Source organism: Lathyrus oleraceus, chromosome 2 (genome assembly GCF_024323335.1).
Source record: "Lathyrus oleraceus cultivar Zhongwan6 chromosome 2, CAAS_Psat_ZW6_1.0, whole genome shotgun sequence".
Taxonomy (NCBI): domain Eukaryota; kingdom Viridiplantae; phylum Streptophyta; class Magnoliopsida; order Fabales; family Fabaceae; genus Lathyrus; species Lathyrus oleraceus.
In genome coordinates, this window is record NC_066580.1 from 12,383,427 (window position 1) to 12,400,688 (window position 17,262).

The window sequence follows — 17,262 nt, forward strand, 5'->3', positions numbered from 1 at the left end:
AAAATGAGCAAGTTAGAAGCAAAAGTGTGGAAAAAGAATGGAAAAGTTACAAAGGGTGGAGAAAAAGAATTAGTGTGAAAATTGGTGAAAAAAAAGAAGCAAAAACACGCAGAAGCTATTGGAATTCTTGAGTCCGCACCACCTTATAATGCGAAAGCATTTCCACCATCATTGCTCAACGCGACCGCGTTATGACACTTTTCTGACACACTTTTGAGGGCTTTAAAAGGAAAAAATGGAGGAGAAAAGGGTTTTGATTTCCTAGAGAGAAAAGTGACATATTTGAGCCATTTTGAAACTTTTGCGGGCCATTGGAGCAATTAGGGAGTTTTTTCTTCAGTGATTCTTCATGATCTTCGAATCTACGCTCATGGTATTGATTAATGTCAACTTTAGCAGCTAGATTTCTCTTAGGTTAGGTCTTATTTGATGATGAACCTATTTGTATTTTATTGAGACATATGATTACTAAAAGCGAAAGTCTAGTATAGTTTTGATAAGTAGTGACTATTGACTCTATGGCTATTTATTTGAACTACTATAACGGTTTAATTCGCTAATTGACTATGAACAAGATAATCAGGGATTGTGACTTTGGGATTACCGCACTCTCTTACCTAGTTTGATGGTAAAATTAGACTGAGGGATCGGGGAATTGACGCTTAGACTAGTTAGCTACACGCTAAGGAATTGTTGTAGTAATAGAGTTAGTGTGTCATGTAGCTCTATAGTCATTACATATATGTTAACGCGTGTTTCATCAACAAGTAGAAATATGAGATTTTGATAATAAGACTTGACCTCTTTTATCATCATTGTTATAAAAAATCATTTTGATAATAAGACTTGACCTCTTTTATCATCATTGTTATAAAAAATCATCTCTTGTATTTTTTACCAAACAAGTTGAAAAACCCCATTGTTTATTGGTTTTACTTACGCCACACAACGTTCTAAATTCGCAATCCCTATGAAGACAAATTTATTTTTGAGTAAGATGTTGATTATAGGGTGAGGTGGTAGCCACTGCACTTTCTACATCTATTGACGTACGAGTTTGTAGGCTTGTCATCATCGCTTATGGCACAATGTCATATACAATTTTGTCCAGACATTTTAAAAACTTTCTTACATCTAAATTTACTTTACTTTGCATCAACTGCATAACATAATATGCATTTCATCATGCGTAACGCCTAAAATGTCAGATATAATAAATTTATGACTATCAATTATTTCTAAGTTTGTAATGCATTGTGATTCTTTCTAAACTTATGCTTTATGTTTGTGTTTAATTCAAGGTTTAAATGCTTGTTGATTATGAATATCAATAACGAGGCCTTTTAAATTTATTATGCAGTGTGATTCTGAGTTTACTAGCTTGTTGAGTGTTTACATGGATTAAATGCTTGAAACTTAGAAAACGTATGTAAGCATCAATAATATATACACTCTCTTATTTAATTTAATTTAATATAAGCAACAATAATGTAGCATATTAAGAGTATTTTTACCAGATTAATATTAGGTCATTTATATCAATATTGACTCAAGCTTTTTAATCAGATTCATTTAAAAACAAAAATATATCAAGCTTAGAAAGTAAATGGATGTCATCTATTTTTTCATGTCCAGACTCCACCAAAAACCATAATATCCTCCACCGGAGACAACTAGTAATACTACCCTGCTAAGCTTATGGTTTTTCAAATACATTTTCAATTTCTGCAATGGTGTTTCGAGCATCGTCAATTTCAGGGCCTTCCTTTTCTTCTCTCTCCTCCAACAACTCGGCCTGAAAGCAAACAAAAAACGACTCAATTAAAAATTGGATTAAGCACTCTGAATGAAAGCCAAAGCTTCTCTTTTGCATACTGAAAATAAATGGTTCATAAACACAAGAACAAAATGCTGCAAAACATGAGAACAAAATGCCCTGCATCACACAAGCAAGAATTGGTTCATAAACATGAGACCAAAATGCCGCAGTAAAACATAACTATATACCTAATACTACAAAATGTTTAACATGCTACAAAAAAATAACCATTTTCTTTCGTTAGTAGTGGGATAATGCTTTCTGTTAACATGGGCAGATTAGTTATAGGCCAAACAGTGTTATTGGGGGGCTAGGTGAGAGAGCAAAATGAATAGTGTAGCTGAGAGGAGCAATGATACAGTAAGAGAAGTTATAATTTCTATGGTTATCTTAATAAGACTATCAGCATTAAGATACCACTATTCTGCATTGGCAAAATAGTAATATGAGGGGGAAGACTAGATAACCCATAAAGAGCTGAAGGAATTGAAGCAGATGGCTACTGTTAAAATGAATGTGCTGTGGAATGGTAATAGTGAAAACTATTTTGATACTAAGAAAGGTGTGAGACAGGGGGGTCCAATCTCCCCTTGCATTTTTGTTATGTGTATGGATAAACTTTCACACTTAATATCTGACTCAGTTAACAAGGGTAAATGGAAGAGTTTGAAAACTGGTAGGAAAGGGCCCAAGATATCGCACCATGTGTTTGCCGACGACCTGCTTCTTTTTGGAGAAGCCACAGAGAACCAACTGAGGTGTGTCAATGATGTGCTTAATCAATTTTGTGATGTGTCAGGTCAAAGAATCAGTAAAGAAAAAACAAAAATTCTCTTCTCCAAGAACACAAATGATCACATGAAGAGGAACTTGACTAACTTATCTGGTTTTCAGGAGACATATGACTTGGTGAAGTATTTAGGAATCCCTCTGACAGGTATGAATCCAAGGAAGAAGAATTACCAAGACATGATGGATAAAATCAAATCCAAGTTGGTGGCTTGGAAAGGTAACATTTGTCTTTTGCTGGCAGAGTAACATTAGCCAAAGCAGTGAATAATGCCATCCCAACATACACGATGATGACCTGTGCGCTCCCTAAATCGTTCCTTAGAGAGATCCAGAAAATCAAAAGAAACTTTGTCTGGGGGGATTCAGATGATAAGAGACAAGTTCACACCATTAATTGGGACAATATCATGAAGCCAAGATGTATGGGGGGTCTAGGAATGAGAGATCTTATCGACATGATCACGGCTTGCCTCTTTAAGCTTGGATGGAAGATCAAGTGTGGAGATAACTCCTTGTGGTGCCAAGTTCTGCAAGGCAAATATGGCAGGAAACAATGTCAGTTCAGAGTGGTTGAGGCCAAACCCCAAGACTCGAGTCTGGAAAAACATTGTGAAACTGTGGCCCAGAATGGACGACATGGCACATTGGAGTATTGGAAATGCTGAAAGAATAAGTGTGTGGACAGACTATTGGGTAAGACCTGATGTCAAATTGGATCTGCAGAGTTATGGCTCAGTAGGTGAAACTCAAAACCAGAGAGTCTTTGATCTTGTTAATGCTAGAGGCAAGTGGGACTTGAGCAGAATAAAAGACTTGCTTCCAGTCAATTTTCAAAATGACATCTTAACCTTAAACCCTCCTCACCCTGAGAATGGAAAGGATGTGTGTAACTCTAAGGGGAATAAATCAGGCGTGTTCAACATGGCAAGTGCTTATCAGTATGACCAGTATGCTTCCGAGACTTGGAAGCTTATCTGGAAAATTGCAGTGCCAGAAAGAGTTAGATCGCTAATTTGGATGGCGAAGTATGAGAGCCTCATCACAAATGAATGGCTATCAAAACGAGGTCTAGGCCAACCTTACTGTGACGACTGTACTGACAAGAATGAAACAGTTATGCATGTGCTGCGGGACTGTTATATTGCAAGGCAGACCTGGACCAATTTGTCTTATACTCATAACATTTATTTGTTCTTTAGTTGCGCAACTTGCAGGTTTGGATCGATCTCAATTTAAACGCTGCAGACAAAAAATGGACGGATCTTTGGGCCACCGCTTGTCATTTACTTTGGTTCGGGAGAAACCAGAGGAAGCATAATGAGGAATTCATCATGCCTATCAACTTAGCAGCTGAAAGCCAAAGATTATGCAGCAATTACCAGCACAGTTCTGTCATGATTCACAGGCTCCACAGCAGGCACCAATACATTCAGAATATTCAGTGGGATGGTCCTAAACAAGGATGGATCAAAGTCAACAATGATGGGTCAGTAAGGGGCAAGGAGAAGCTAGGTGTGCAGGAGTTATAAGGAATGCTAATGGTTCATGGTGTGGAGGCTTTTCAAAACACATAGGACCAGGGGGGGTTCTTGGCGGAGCTTCATGGAGTTTTTGAGGGATTGAAGTTAGCTTTCGAAAGAGGTCACCGCAAAGTTGAACTTCACATAGACAGCATGAATACTTTACCAATGAAACATTAGAAATGACATGAAGGAGCATCCTGGGAAGTCTATCCTTCAGAAAATCAGGAACATGTTGAATCAAGATTGGGAGGTGCACTTAGATCATGTTTATAGAGAAGCAAATAGATGTGCGGATGGGCTGGCCAAGAACAGAAATACTGGAAAACTAATTTTGTCCCAAACAACATGTTCTAGATCAATGTGTTAGAATCTTATAAGAAATCTTATAATATCTTTATATTAATTTAGAGTATGTTAGAATAATCTTAGTATCATATTTTATATTAGCTATTAATATCATGATTTATTCTTGATTCTATGTATCCTATAAATAGGAATTTGTATCAAGGTTTTGTATTTAAGCTATTATCAATAACATTTCTCTCATCTTTTACCTAAAATCCCACAATTTAAACAATAATAAATTCACTCCGCGAACATCAAAAACTAACTCACATTTGGTCCAATTACCATATTAACAATTAGCAAGTGATATCATATGAACTATTACAATAGGTGTACAATTAGATTATAAAGCCAAAGCATCAAATGCTGAACAAGACAATGTGGTTAACAGTGTCCATGACAAGACAAAATAGCAGAAAACTAAGATATACAATAATCACATAAACAAGAAATATATGTACCAATGTTCCTTTCAAGTCTTCCAAAGCGGCCTCCAGGCGCTTCCGAGAGTCAGGAACCATCATCCTAGACTCAGCCAGCACATTTTCCTGTCCAGTAGAAGTCAACACAAGATATAAATATGTTATAGAGGGGAAAGGAATGACTACGTAAAAATAATGCAACTGGTGACTCGAATGGCATGGCACGTCTAATTTTAAATCATGACTGACGCTGATAGATCAAAGGAAAGGTAGAATAGAATGGAGAAAATTATTTTATTAATGAATATGAAAACAAAAAAGAAGTTCCAGAGCTACTGCTCCTCAGTTAGAGAAAACAAGTCTCTCACTGCCCAAACCCTAATATGAAAAACATAAAATAATAGCATCCCTAGCTACTGCCCCATACACTCCTATTTATATGGGGAATACTAAACTAACTCCTATTTATTTGGAAATACTAACAAACTAACTGAGACTCCTATTTATTTGGAAAATACTAACAAATTAAATGAGACTCCTATTTATTTGGAGAATACTAATTAACTGGGCCTTTCTTATTCTTTCTCACATATACCCTCCACTGTTTAGGCCCAAAATTATCTTTGTTAACTAACACATCCCCATCATCACTTGTGGGGTCCGATTCATTCCTATCATCATCCCCACCTACAACATTAGCCTTGTCCTCAAGGCGCAGATCAGGGAATTGACTCTTCAATAACAGTTCCTCTTCCCAGGTAGCATCTCCAACATCCATCCCTTCCCATTGAATCAGCCATTCTCTCTTGTGCTGTCCACCATCGAACTTATCCCTCCATGACAAAACCTTGGCCGGAGTAATGTCCCCTTTTTCTGACTCTAAACTGATAGGTAGCTGAGTAGTAGTAGTAGTAGTATAGTTTCCCTCCGCTTTCTTCAATTGCGACACGTGAAAGGTAGGATGTATTTTAGATGTTGGTGGTAACTTTAACTTATAAGCAACTTGTCCTATCTTCTTCATGATTTGATAAGGTTCGAAAATCTAGGGGCCAGTTTTTGATGGATTCTTTGCACAACCGAGTGTTGTCGATGAGGACGTAATTTGAGGAAAACCCAATCACCAACCTCAAATTGCACTTTCTTGCGTCTCTTGTCAGCTTGGTATTTCATGCGCTCCTGGGCTTTGAGTAAATTAGTTTTCAATTGACGGCAACGCCTCATCTCTGTCCCTTAACTCCTGCGCTACAGCTTCTACTCTGGTTTTGCCCTCTAAAAAATGCACCAACACTGGAGGCTTTCTGCCATACACCACCTCGAAAGGGGAGAACCCTATAGACACATGGTATGTGGTATTGTACCACAGTTCTGCCCACGGAATCCAGTGTGCCCATGTCTTAGGTTGATCTGCAATAAAACAACGTAGATAGGCCTCTAAGCAACGATTAATCACTTCTGTTTGGCCATCCGTTTGTGGGTGGTATGCCGAGGACATTTTAAGCACCGTGCCAACTAACTTGAACAACTCTTTCCAAAAGATACTCACAAACAAGGGGTCACGATCACTAAGAATAGACTCCGGAATTCCATGTAATCTAACCACTTCCTTCACAAAAATAGCAGCTATTGAGCGAGTAGTAAATGGATATTTAAGAGGAATGAAATGGCTGTATTTGGAGAGACGGTCCACAACAACCAATATAGCTTCAAATCCATTACTTTTTGGCAAACAAGTAATGAAATCCATAGATATCTCACTCCATACCAAAACCGGAATAAGAAGAGGTTGTAGTAATCCATTAGGAGTAGTTGCCGCATATTTTTGTCGTTGACAAGTATCACAAGCTTTCACAAAATCTTGCACCCTCCGCATCATCCCTTGCCAATATAAAGTTCTTGCCATTCTCCTATAAGTGCGTAGGTAGCCGGAGTGACCCCCACTCGGAGACGAATGAAAATCTTTGAGTAACTCTCAATAAGTGGTGAGCTAGCAGGTATTACTAACCTATTTTTGTAGAATAATATGCCGTCTTTTAAAGCAAAACCAGGTTTAGCATTAGGATCCTTTTGAATAGCCTCCACAATATTTTTAAGCAAAGGATCATTTGATACTTCTTGTTGCAGTTGGTTGCTCTGCTGCCAAATAGGGTAGGATTTAATAGTTTGCAACTCTGCATCCTCGTGTTGTCTAGATAAAGCATCAGCCACCTTATTTTCCACTCCCACCTTGTACACCACCTCAAAGTCAAAACCCAACAACTTAGCCATCCATTCTTGCTGATTTGTCGTAGTAATACGTTGTTGCAACAAGTGTTTTAGGCTCTTTTGTTCAGAATAAACCACAAACCTCCTTCCTAACAAATAATGTCTCCAGTGCTGAATAGCTAACACTAAAGCCATTAACTCCTTATCATAGGCAGATTTGGATAACCTCGATGATGCAAAAGCCTTGCTAAAATATGCAATGGGATGTTTTGATTGCAACAACATTGCACGAACTCCTTTTCCTGAGGCATCACATTCAATTTCAAATGGAACCTTGAAATTAGGCAGGGCTAAAAATGGGGCAGTTGTAACAGCTACTTTTAATTTCTCAAAAGCTTCAGCCGCTGCCGCATTCCAGCTAAAACCATCCTTCTTTGTCAATTTTGTCAAGGGTTTAGCAATTTTTCCATAGTTGGCTATAAACTTTCTGTAATAACCAGTTAACCCCAAAAACCCTCGCACTCCTTTAACATTCTTAGGAATCGACCATTGTAACACACTGCTAACCTTGGCAGGATCAACAGCAACCCCTGCTTTGGAAATGACATGGCCCAAATATTCCACTTGGTGCTGACCGAAGGTACATTTCTTCCGGTTTGCCACAAACTGATGCTGCTTTAGAATATTAAGAATCACCTCTAAGTGTTGCAAATGATCAGCCCAACTACTACTGTATACAAGGATATCATCAAAAAAAACCAGGACAAACTTCCTTAGAAAGGGCTTGAAAATTGCATTCATCACCGATTGAAAGGTTGCGGGAGCATTGGTGAGGCCAAACGGCATTATCAAAAACTCATAGTGACCCTCATGAGTCCGAAAAGCCGTTTTATGAATATCCTCTTCCTTCATACGGATTTGATGATAACCAGATTTAAGATCGAGCTTAGAGAAATAACTACAACCATGTAACTCATCTAAGAATTCATCTACAACAGGAATAGGGTACTTGTCTTGAATTGTTACCTTGTTGAGTGCCCGATAATCTACACACATCCGCCAAGATTGATCCTTCTTCTTGACCAAAATGACGAGACTAGAGAAAGCTCCAGTGCTGTTTCTCACCACCCCTTGTTGCATTAGGCTCTGAATTTGTTTTTCAATTTCATCCTTGTGTAAATGAGGATATCTATAAGGCCGCACACTTACCGGACCAGCACCATGTAAAAGTTCAATTGAATGGCTAGTGTTTCTTGGCGGAGGAAGACCCTGAATTTCTTTAAACACAATAACAAAACGATCCAACAATCCTCCCAACTCCTTAGTCTGATGATCAGAGACACGTGACACCGGTGATCCTAGCACCTCCATCAAGGTAGGCCATTCACAGCCTGATATCATTCGAGAAGGAGTGATAATGCTTTGGAATGTAGCCATCGTATCATCTACAGCTTGACCAAGTAATTTCACCATACTGCCCTTATGGTTGAACACCATAGACATTTCTTTCCAATCCATGGTCACCTTCCCCAAAGTTTCCAGCCACACAACTCCCAAAATCAAATCCACACCTCCTAACTCCATTACATAAGCATTAAAACAAATTTGCACTACTCCCACGTTCAGCTGAATTCCATTGCATCTACCCCTAGTTAGGACACGATGACCATCTCCTAACTTAACACCCAAGGGATTAGAAGGCACCATAGGCAATCCGAGGGGGGTTTCCACCACCTTAGGGGATATGAAATTATGTGTGGCTCCACTGTCAATAAGAACTAGAATAGATGCACCTTGTAAACATCCCTCCAATTTCATCGTCCGGACCTGGTTTAGATTAGTGGATACACCAAACAGTCTCATAGTTTTACATTCTAATTCCTCTTGTGTGAGCTCTTCTTCCGACTCAGCCTCTAACACGACAATCTCTCCTTCATCGTTGAGAATTTCATCATCCCCCAAGATAATCAATTGTAACTGTTTTGTTGCACATTGATGGAGAGGATCCCATCGTTCGTTGCAACGAAAACAGAGTCCTTTCGCACGACGCTCATTAACCTCTGCACTTGGTAGATGGCGGACACCACGAGAATGACGGCGCAAATTGTCACCTAAATTTGGGCGAGAAGATGTTGTAGAATTAGTAGGGCGTGTTGACCCGGTTTGAGATCCCGAACCCAAACCAGTACGCGTTTTGCCCAAATAGTTATTAGTCTGGGTCTGAATTGCAGACCCCTTTCCTTCCCCTTCGCGAAAAGCCCAATTAGGTTTTTGAGATTTTGTCCAAGAACCATGACTCGGTTTGTAACGTGAACCAGATCCATGACCTGAATTTTCAGCAAATTCACGTTCCACATCACGTGTCAATTGCATCGCCACATACCGGTTGTGCGGCTTGAATGTTCTTACCCGAGAACGGATGTCGTGACGTAAACCACCAATAAAATAGCCCAGAAATTGTTGTTCTGGTAACCTTCCACACTGAGATGAACACAATTCAAATTCGGCGATGTAATCCTCCACCGTCTCAGATTGCTTCAAATCCTTGAGTTCTTCGAAGGGGTTCTCCAAACGCCCTCCTCCAAATCTCGCCATTATTGCTTCACAGAGGTTCTCCCATGACAATTCCTCTGTTGAATCACGCCATAGGTTAAACCAATGGATAGTAGGGCCTTCCGTACTTAACTTTGTCAACTGAATACGAACATCCTGAGAGATTCGTTGTACTTCAAAGTATGTCTCAGCACGAGCGATCCACGCCACCGGATCGTCGCCGGTAAATGCTGGCAACTCCACCTTCTTCGCGGACAAACGAAACTCATCCAACGTTGAGGTAACCGTTGTACCGCTTGACTGAGGTGATTCACGATTCACCATCGCCCGTTGAATCTCCGCAGCAATGAAAGTACGCAAATCCTCAATACTAGTTTCCACACGTCCCAAGCGTTCCTCAACGGCAGTAATTCTCTCTGCCATTCTGGTTTGCATGAATCCGGTAGATCTGACCAATTGATAGAACAGAGAAAAGGTAGAATAGAATGGAGAAAATTATTTTATTAATGAATATGAAAACAAAAAAGAAGTTCCAGAGCTACTGCTCCTCGGTTAGAGAAAACAATTCTCTCACTGCCCAAAACCTAATATGAAAAACATAAAATAATAGCATCCCTAGCTACTGCCCCATACACTCCTATTTATATGGAGAATACTAAACTAATTCCTATTTATTTGGAAATACTAACAAACTAAGTGAGACTCCTATTTATTTGGAAAATACTAACAAATTAAATGAGACTCCTATTTATTTGGAGAATACTAATTAACTGGGCCTTTCTTATTCTTTCTCACATATACCCTCCACTGTTTAGGCCCAAAATTATCTTTGTTAACTAACACATCCCCATCATCACTTGTGGGGTCCGATTCATTCCTATCAGACGCTTCTTTGCAAATTGGAATTGAACAAATTATAAGTTAACTTAAAACAGACAATAATCCATTCTAAACAGATTAAGAACTTAAATCTATGCATCAACTGAGCACAATATTCTGGCATGCCTGTTGTTTGATATCATAAGGGTCAGCTCCTTTGTCCTTCATATCAGCTGTCTTGGCAGATTCTCTCAGAACCTCCTTTTCATAAGAATCTAGCTCCTTCACAAGTCGTTTGCATGTACTCGTCTTAATCTTCAGACTTCTCACTGTAGCCATTGAATCCCTATATAAAGAAATAAACTTCAATAAAATATATCACAATGCAAAGCATGATGCTTTCCAAATCTAAAGCTGCCAATTAGTTTAAAGTAATCAAGGAAAAGTGGAAAACAGGGTTCACATGATATTGAAATCCCACCCATGTCCTGATGCAGGAAGAAAATCAACATATCATTGCTATATAAAATTCAACAAACAAGGTATCCAGAAAGAAGCCAAACAGAACATCCCAAGAAAAAAACTCTGCCCAGAAAATCTTACATTTTCGTTAAATGTAGTTTCATTATTGCTGATGAGCCATAAACTAGCATGATCAACATTCAGTATTTTTCTCCAAATGACTAACACATATACAAGCTATCATCTGAACCACATAGAATAGATCATGCAGCATAACATTACTCAAGAATCAAGAACTTAAATTAAAGAAACAACAAATGAAGTTTTCACATATACAAACATTTTCCTTCCGGCATTTTAACAAACATCTGGTACACCCACGCATTTGGAATTTAAACAGTTAAACATAAACAAACAGCAACACCTAAAAATCGCGCAAGTCTTTTCCATTCACTCGTTGAAATTGAATTTTGAAACTTACAAGATCGTGAAAACAAGAATGTTGAAATCGTTGTGACTAGAACGAAGACGAAAATCGGTGTGGTTGATGATACCAGCGAATAAGAGCAGTGATTCTAATTCCTAAGCTACTAATAGATCTCACATTGGGTACCCATTTTTAACCGGGTTTAAAAATCGGGTCGGGTTTTCTTAAAAAAATTATTACACTTAAATTATTATTTTTATGGGATTAATTACTACTATCAATGTAAAAGAATTTACACTGTCGATTGATCACCATTACCCGTTTGCATTATTTTATAGATTTTTAAATAAAAGTCAAACTTACATCAATATTCAACGTCTAAGATTAACAGACGGTGAAAAACCCTTTTACATTATCATCAGTGTATTTTAATTAAATTCTATTTTTATTTTTAGAAACATATAATATTAAACTTATTTAAAATTTATTGATTTTTAATTGAATTTTTGGTTCTTGTGTTATAAAAGAGAGAGAAAAAATTATTTTTTTTAATTAATAAAAAAATTGTGATTGATTATGTATAATTACGTAATATGATTGTTTCTATTTAAAAAAAAAATCGTGTAGTATATTGTATTTAACTATATATAATAATTACCGATATTCAATCATCGATAAATATGTTTAGAAAATTAGTACATTCATCTCTATTATTTTTAGAATTAATTTTTGATTTTTTTTTTAAATAATCATTTTTTTTTCAAAAATAATATAAAAATAATCACAATTTCAAAATATATATCAATATAATCATTTTTCAAAATAAAATAAATCAAGGCGTCATTTGCTATGGCGTATGCATTAATCAAATTGTACTCAGGCGTCAACCATTAGGAGTGGCGTATGCATGCTAATTCGCCATGCAATGGGGGTGTGCATGTGATTACTCATTTATTTATTTACATGCATGTGTCAATTGCAATGGCGCATGCTCCTACATTTTACATACATGCGTCAATTGGAGTGGTGCATACTCCTACATTTTACATGCATGCGTCAATTTTAGTGGCACATACTTTTATATTTTACATGTATTCGTCAATTGTAGTGATGCATGCTCCCACATTTTACATGCATCCGCCATAAATATTGACGTCTCCCTCTGAAACATGGTTAGTTTGATAAATAAATTAAAAACATTATTATTTTGGTATATAATTTTAAAAAGTTGATTTTATTTTTAAAAATCATAATTTTCCCATAGTTTTAAATAATTGTGTCGTAAAAAATAGATTTTTTTTTTAAAATAACCAACTTTTTAAAAAAAATACGAAAATAACCAGCGTCAATGCATATGGTGCATGAGTGTGTGTTGTTTGTGAAAAGAAAATTTAGTTTTGCAGTCAAACACACAACCTTCTCATCAGGAGTCAAACATGTTACCACTGCACCACAGACCCTCCATATTAATTTGTTTCATCATATATTTAATATACCGTGTATAATTACAGTAGATTAATAAATTACTAAAACTTAGTTGAAATTTTTTTCACTTAGTTTTAAAATAATGTATAATTATATTAAATTAATTTGTTTCATCACTATATATTTGTCTTAATTATTTTCACTTAGAACTTTTATACCTATTTTATAATTTTAAATTAACTAAATATATATTTTATTTTATTTTATCATTGTTTTAAAATATATAAGTTAAGAATATTATTTAATATTTACATTTTAATTTCTTAAGACTACAATCGCAATTTTATATTATAATATTAAATATAAATATAGATAATATTCATTCGACATATCAAATATGAACGTAAATAGTTAAAATATTTATGTTTATTTAAAATTCATTATAATAAAATTAAATAAAATATATATTTTTTATTTTATAAAAATAATTGTTTAATAAAAAAGAGTATTGTATAAAAGAATATTTTAATTTTATAAAAATAAACATTAAATAAAACAATGGATGAAACATAATTAATTAAAATATTAAATAAAATAATGGATGAAACATAGTGTAAAATAAAATTAAATATCTCTTTTATACCGAATAGAACAACAATTGTATTTACACTATGTTTTTACACTATGTTTCATCCATTATTTTATTTAATATTTTAACTAATTATAAAAACATAGTTAAAACATAGTGTAAAATAAAACTATGTTTTTATACTATGTTTCATCCATTATTTTATTTAATATTTTAACTAATTATGTTTCATCCATTGTTTTATTTAATGTTTATTTTTATAAAATTAAAATATTCTTTTATACAATACTCTTTTTTATTAAACATTATTTTTATAAAATAAAATATATATTTTTTATTTAAATTTATTATAATAAATTTTAAATAAACATAAATATTTTAACTATCTACGTTCATATTTGATATGTCGAATGGATATTATCTATATTTTATATTTAATGTTATAATATAAAATTGCGATTGTACTCTTAAGAAATTAAAATGAAAGTATTAAATAATATTCTTAACTTATATATTTTAAAACAATGATAAAATAAAATAAAATATATATTTAGTTAATTTAAAATTTTAAAATAGGTATAAAAGTTCTAAGTGAAAATAATTAAGACAAATATATAGAGATGAAACAAATTAATCTAATGTAATTATATATTATTTTAAAACTAAGTGAAAAAAATTCCAACTAAGTTTTAGTAATTTATTAATCTACTGTAATTATACACGGTATATTAAATATATGATGAAATAAATTAACATGATGGGTTTGTGGTGTGGTAGTAATGTGTTTGACTCCTAATGAGAAGGTTTTATGTTCAATTCTTGCAGACCCAATGCATGTGCGCCCAATGCATCTGGCACCTTAAAGAGTTGGAGTTGGTTATTTTGGTATTTCTTTTGAAAATATGGTTATTTTCGTATTTTTTTTGAAAAAGTTGGTTATTTTAAAAAAAAATTCTAAAAAATACATTATGCATATTTGAAAAGTGAAAAAAAAATGTGTTTCACATTTTTGTTTTTACTTTTGGTTTCAATTCTTCATTTGCTTTTACGTTTTTTATTTTAGAATTATTTTAAAAAATTGAAAAATGGAGTAAAACGCTTGAAGGATGAAAGTGCAAGACAATTTTAATTTTGTGAATTGTTAGGGGAGTGGTGGGAGGTACTACATATTATCTTCAAAAATAGAATTTTTTATTCAAATACTCCATATTTTAAATAAAAAAAATCCCAAAATAATACAATTTTCAAATATTTTTTCAAATTACCCCAGTTTCAAAAAAAAGTTAAGACGTAGGTGTCAAATCAATTGGCGCTTACCCTTAATTTTTAAGAATGAGTGTTAATTGAATTGGCTACAGCACATGGTGCTGCTAATCCAATTGGCGCTCATGTGTATTAAATGAGAGGAGGTCAATTGGTCTGACGCCTCAGTGTAGTGTGTAATTTTTTTTTTGTATAAATAGAGGTGTTGTGTGATTCATTTTTTCACATCTCTTTTCATTATATTGAAAACATGTTTCGTCTTCATCGTCACTATGGAAAAGTGATTTATTCGAGAGACAAGTCTCCAATGGAGATGATGTTTTGGAACATTTGTCGTTTCGATCAACTAAATAGGGAGTTGGTTCGTTGGTTAGATGGAAATATACCAGAAGGGGAAAAATTAGAAGTATTGAGAGACTCTATGATGTATGTGGTTGGGTGCGAGTAAAAAATGATTAAAATGTTAAGAAATTGATGTTTGGACCATATGACATTAGTTTGATTGTTGTAATCAGTTAGAAATATGGTTAAGTATTTTCATCTGTTTTGATATTTGTTATTTGTGTTGTTGATTTAGATATGTTCGGTTTTAAGTGTGCTTAAGTTGGAGTGATGTTTGTTGTTAACCTTGTTGTAACAAAAAGTTATTAATATATCAAAATCAAAGGTTACAAAAATTAAAAGGAGGTATTAAATTATGATGCAGAGGTTGCTCCTAGATTGGGATATTTTTTCTTATTGTGTCCGGGTTGACGACATGTACTACATAATCTTATAATTTTATCAATTGTATCCATTTCTATTCTAATATGCGTGTTGTTTGGTTGTCCTTTTTTCTTTCTTCGTATCTCATCGTTGTGCCAAACTATGTCTCATTCATATGGAGGTCAGTATTCCTCCATTGCTAGCATTGAGAAGCTTTCGTTATAGGCATATGGAGGTCAGTATTCCTCCATTGCTAGCACTACTCTAATGATATGTTATCCACCCACTTTCCTGCACTCGTATTAGACAGTCTAATTTCGTCACGGTAATATTGAAATGACGGTTGAGTTAGAGCATACCCTGCATTCACCACTCTGGCATGGGTCACGAACTCAACTATAGAGGTAGCGCTTCATTGCATACACAGGAATACGTGGATTTGTCTGAATATCTTAGCCAATCTTCTGCATGTGGTGGTGATGTTCATTGGCCCTCAGATACTCAAACACCTTGGGTGAATCAATAATATGGGTCAGGGTCACGCGTTTAGGTAGCTAGGGGATGTGGGACCGAAGGTCATTAGGTCATCCCAGTCAATGACATTAGTCTTTTTGGTTAACGTATGTAAACGCATATTGATAATATCAATTTGTCTGATTTCGACTTTTATCGAAAATGTACATTATTTTTTTTAAAAAATTACGAAACATACATAGGTGGTAGACCAATTGGCGCGTCCTTTATAACTTAACACACAAGCGCCAACTGGTTTGGCAGCACTAGGTGCACTAGCCAATCCAATTGGCGCCACCTTTCTAAGTTAAAGAGCAGACGCCAATTAATCTGGTGCCACCTCTTCAAAGTGGGGTACTTTGGGAAATAATCTGAAAAGTGAGTTATTTGGGTCAAAAATTCTCAAAAATATATATCATTTAGTCTTAAGAAACTTGATTACCTACGAGTTTACTTCATCATCCTTTTCAGTATTGGCTTCTTTTAGGATTTTTTTTTAAATAATCACTTTTTTCAATAAAAATTCTAAAATAACCTTTTTTTCAAAATATTTACCGGAATAATCATGTTTCATGAAACATGCGCTAGTTGGACTGACGCGTCTATTTTTCATTGAACGGAGACACCAATGGTCTGGACGCATGCATTGAAAAGTTGTATTCAATGGCGTCATATGTAATGGCGCATGCATGTGAAGGCGCCACATGCAATGGCGTATGCATGTGTAGCCATGTGAAGGCGCCACATGCAATGATGCATGCATATGTGTGTGCGTCAATGCTCCAACACTCATCTATTATAAATACAACATTTCCTTCCCATAATTTTTCACACAACTTCTTACCCTCTCCTTCCATTTACCTTCAATCTCCTTCAATTTTATTTAAAATGTATGCCATAACAAGACAAGACAAGACAAGACAAGGCATGATGTGTGCATGATTCCCTACAGATTCCCCTACCCTAACAAGACAAGGCATGCACCCTTACCAATGGCGCATGCATGATTCCATGCAAATTCCCCTTCCCTAACAAGACAAGACATGCACCCTTACCAATGGCGCGTGTTCACATGCATCATGTAAAAAGTCATTCATGTGCCCTTACCAATGGCACATACTCACATGCATCACATGCAAAAAGACATGCATGCGACCTTACCAATGGTGTTTTCACGTACATCACATGCAAAGTACATTTTCCCATGATGCCTTCAGGCTTAAGTTTCAGATCCAATAATCTTACCCTTTTGATTGCTCTGAAACCCATTATGCCTCCAGGCTTAAGTTTCAGACTTTGGAACATATGTCTTCTTCTCGTCAAGTGACGTGAGCATCCAGAGTCTAGGTACCATAATTAGTGTTTCAACTATGTTGCTAAAGGTGTCAGCAACATATATTATT

At 35.3% G+C, this 17,262-nt stretch overlaps 1 protein-coding gene across 1 annotated transcript; it reads right to left on the minus strand.

Annotated features, from left to right (window-relative positions):
* Positions 1–1,544: 1,544 nt before the first annotated feature.
* Positions 1,545–11,583, minus strand: LOC127117643 (tubulin-folding cofactor A). Its single transcript, XM_051047720.1, has 4 exons — positions 11,419–11,583; positions 10,662–10,821; positions 4,941–5,027; positions 1,545–1,795 (listed from the first exon to the last, which is right to left on the minus strand). The coding sequence occupies exons 2-4, from the start codon at positions 10,812–10,814 to the stop codon at positions 1,697–1,699; spliced, it is 339 nt and encodes a 112-aa protein (XP_050903677.1). The 5' UTR covers positions 10,815–10,821; positions 11,419–11,583; the 3' UTR covers positions 1,545–1,696.
* Between the last annotated feature and the right edge of the window lie 5,679 nt (positions 11,584–17,262).